At 42.5% G+C, this 2,650-nt stretch overlaps 1 protein-coding gene across 1 annotated transcript; it reads right to left on the bottom strand.

Moving 5' to 3' along the window:
- Positions 1-613: 613 nt before the first annotated feature.
- On the bottom strand, positions 614-2,219 carry LOC102302257. The gene is made up of 2 exons (XM_005953417.2): positions 2,089-2,219; positions 614-1,711 (listed from the first exon to the last, which is right to left on the bottom strand). Exon 2 carries the CDS (start codon positions 1,700-1,702, stop codon positions 911-913), a length of 792 nt encoding a protein of 263 aa, XP_005953479.1. The 5' UTR covers positions 1,703-1,711; positions 2,089-2,219; the 3' UTR covers positions 614-910.
- Positions 2,220-2,650: the final 431 nt, after the last annotated feature.

Below are 2,650 nucleotides of genomic sequence, written 5' to 3'. Positions count from 1 at the left end.
CTCAGCTGGCTGGTCCCAGTTTGTGGAGAGCTGCACTGCACTCTAATCGAGGCTTTGGACAATTATAACCAGCACAAGCCATGGGTTGACTCATGGGGTGCAAGTCTTCCCGTTTGTGCTGTGTGCGTGTGTGTTGTTTCTGTTCATTAAAAATTGAAAAGATTGAAGGGTGAAATTTCCAGAGGTGGTGTTGTTGGTTTTTAAATGGTTTTATTTAACCCCTCTGACCACCGTGATGAACTGGGTGTTTCTTCTTCACTAACTATCTGTGAATAGACCTCTCCGCATTTAATTTTAATTTATTAAGATTTATCGTTATTATAAATAACGATAAATCCTTCATAGATTCTTCCGGCTTTGTTATTGTCAGCATAAACTGATTCCTGCTTCATTTCCCGTATAGAGGATGCCACGCAAAGTGTTTGAAACTGAAGGCGACTACAAAGAAAGGAAAGACTGACAGAAGGAAGCGGAACCCTACAAACTCATTTCAACGGGATCAAAAGAATGAAATGGAGCTAAATATCTAGATTCAAATTCAAAACTCTAAAATACTGAAAATAATAAGGCTCTCTTCTTATAATTTGTCACTATGAACCTTTAAGAGAGACTACAGATGCTAAAGAGACTTTATTGAAACAGAGACAATCATCAGAATTAAGTGATGCAAAGCTAATCAAACCGGTTGGTTGGAGGATCAATGAGCGCTGGTGGAGACAAACCTCTGAGATCACAGTGATTGAACATCATTAAAGAATAAAAACATCATCAAACCTCTGGGTTTCTGCTCAGTGAATGTGCTCACTTCTTTTACCATGACCGCTTTCACTTATAATAGCACAGGTACACAGGAGCAGCTCCCAGGATGCCTGTGTTGAGGCTTTTTGGGTTCACTTTGAGCCCCTCTTTCTCATACGCCTGCTTTGCTGTTGGGTCGGTGAGCAGGGTGACAAGAAAGACAGGTGCTGCCCCTGTCTTTCTTGTACCACAGGAAAACCATGTTTCCTACAGTGCCCTCGTTCAGATCCTGGTTGACGATTTCATAGCCTTGCTCTTGAAAGCCCTTTTGCTCATTGTCATTGGTGGAGATTTCCAGCTCAGTGATGGTGTCCTTGGGGGCCGTGGTCTGACGGTACCAGATGAAGATGTAGGGCCCTCCTGCTCCCCTGTTAGTGTCTTCATTCATCTGGATGTAGCCATCATTGAAGTTGTCTTCATCTTCCTCAAATTTAGCAGTGGCCTTGATGTCACAGATGTAGGTGGGGTTCTCTCTCTTCAACCACAGATAGATCCAGTTTCCTCCAGTGCCACGGTTCAGGTCACAGGCCAGTCTCTCCCAGCCCAATTTATACTTGTGGGGTTCATCTGCTGCTTGTACTGAGACATCAAGTTTCTTGATGGGAACATCGTACTTTAAGGAACCTTTGTAGTACCACAGGTAGATAAGGTTTCCACCTGCTCCCTCGTTGAGGTTTTTGTCGATCTTTTTGAACCCTGCACTGGACAGACCCTTGGTCATCATATCGTTGAAGGAAATCTGAATCCTGGTAATTGCATTGTTGCCTTTTTTGTACCGGAGGTACACGGAGTTTCCCCCTGCTCCTTCATTCAGATTAACAAAGATTTTCTTGAAGCCTTGTTCATGGAGCATGAACTCATCGGCTTTGTTCAAAGACACTTGGAGCTCAGCAATGAAGGACATTATGGGTTCCTGCACCAAACAGAGTTGAACGAATCAAGAGTCAATCCAGATATAAAATGGTTTTAACAAGGGGAATCAGGATAGTATGTAATAGTAATAATGTCAACAGCGCCGAGTAAGAAGCTCTTTAAAGGGAAAAAATTACTAAAGAGCAATCTGCACACAATCACAGTATTCATGTTTTTGGAACAATTTGAGAAATTATGACATTACAGTCTTTATTCTGAGCCTGAAATGATTAAACTGATCCCAGAGGAACACTCAAACAGACCAAACTGGAAATGTGGGAAAAACAAGCCTATAAATAGTACAGCAGTCTAACTACCTTTAATTTTAACAAGAATAAAATAAAAAGTGTAATGCTGAGCGAGTGGTTGTAAACTTACGAGTGTGCAGAGATGGTGTGTGGCTGGATGAAGTCTTCTGTACGGCAGAAAGCTGTTGATTTCTGACAGAAACTCCTTCCTTTATATACACAACAGGAGCAGCAGGATTATGAAATCACTGTGCGTGTGTTCATATCCACATAGTCATCTCAGAGAGGTCTTACATCCTTTTAATAACATGGTCAACGATGTGGGAAGACTGTGTTTCATGTTTAATGTGTACCAGCTTATTTGGCACACTTAGGAACTTTATCACACCGATACCTCCTGCTCTAACGGTTCACTCGACTGAACAGTGACTTCCTTGTTAAAAAGATCCATCATATCAGAGCCAATATCACCCTTTCTTCTATTCAATTTTATTCAGGCCACCGTACTGCAGACCAGTGTATCAGAGACACAGCCCTGTGACCTCACATACTGTGGACGTTCTGTGAGGTAGTCCAGCATCCACTGGGACATGTGGTGGTCCACTCCCGATAGCTCCAGCTTGTCTCTCAGAAGTCGGGGCTGGATGGTGTTAAAAGCTCTGGAGAAATCAAAGAACATGATCCTCACAGTG

The sequence above is a fragment of the Haplochromis burtoni genome, unplaced genomic scaffold (assembly GCF_018398535.1).
Source record: "Haplochromis burtoni strain Fernald_Lab_line unplaced genomic scaffold, NCSU_Asbu1 Contig_4248, whole genome shotgun sequence".
NCBI classification, from domain to species: domain Eukaryota; kingdom Metazoa; phylum Chordata; class Actinopteri; order Cichliformes; family Cichlidae; genus Haplochromis; species Haplochromis burtoni.
Note: the sequence above shows the minus strand (reverse complement) of the source record. Positions and strands in the feature narration are given on the sequence as shown.

Coding starts and splice junctions, on each gene's coding strand:
- LOC102302257 (XM_005953417.2), bottom strand. CDS start 1,702: ATGTCCTTCATTGCTGAGCTCCAAGTGTCTTTGAACAAAGCCGATGAG.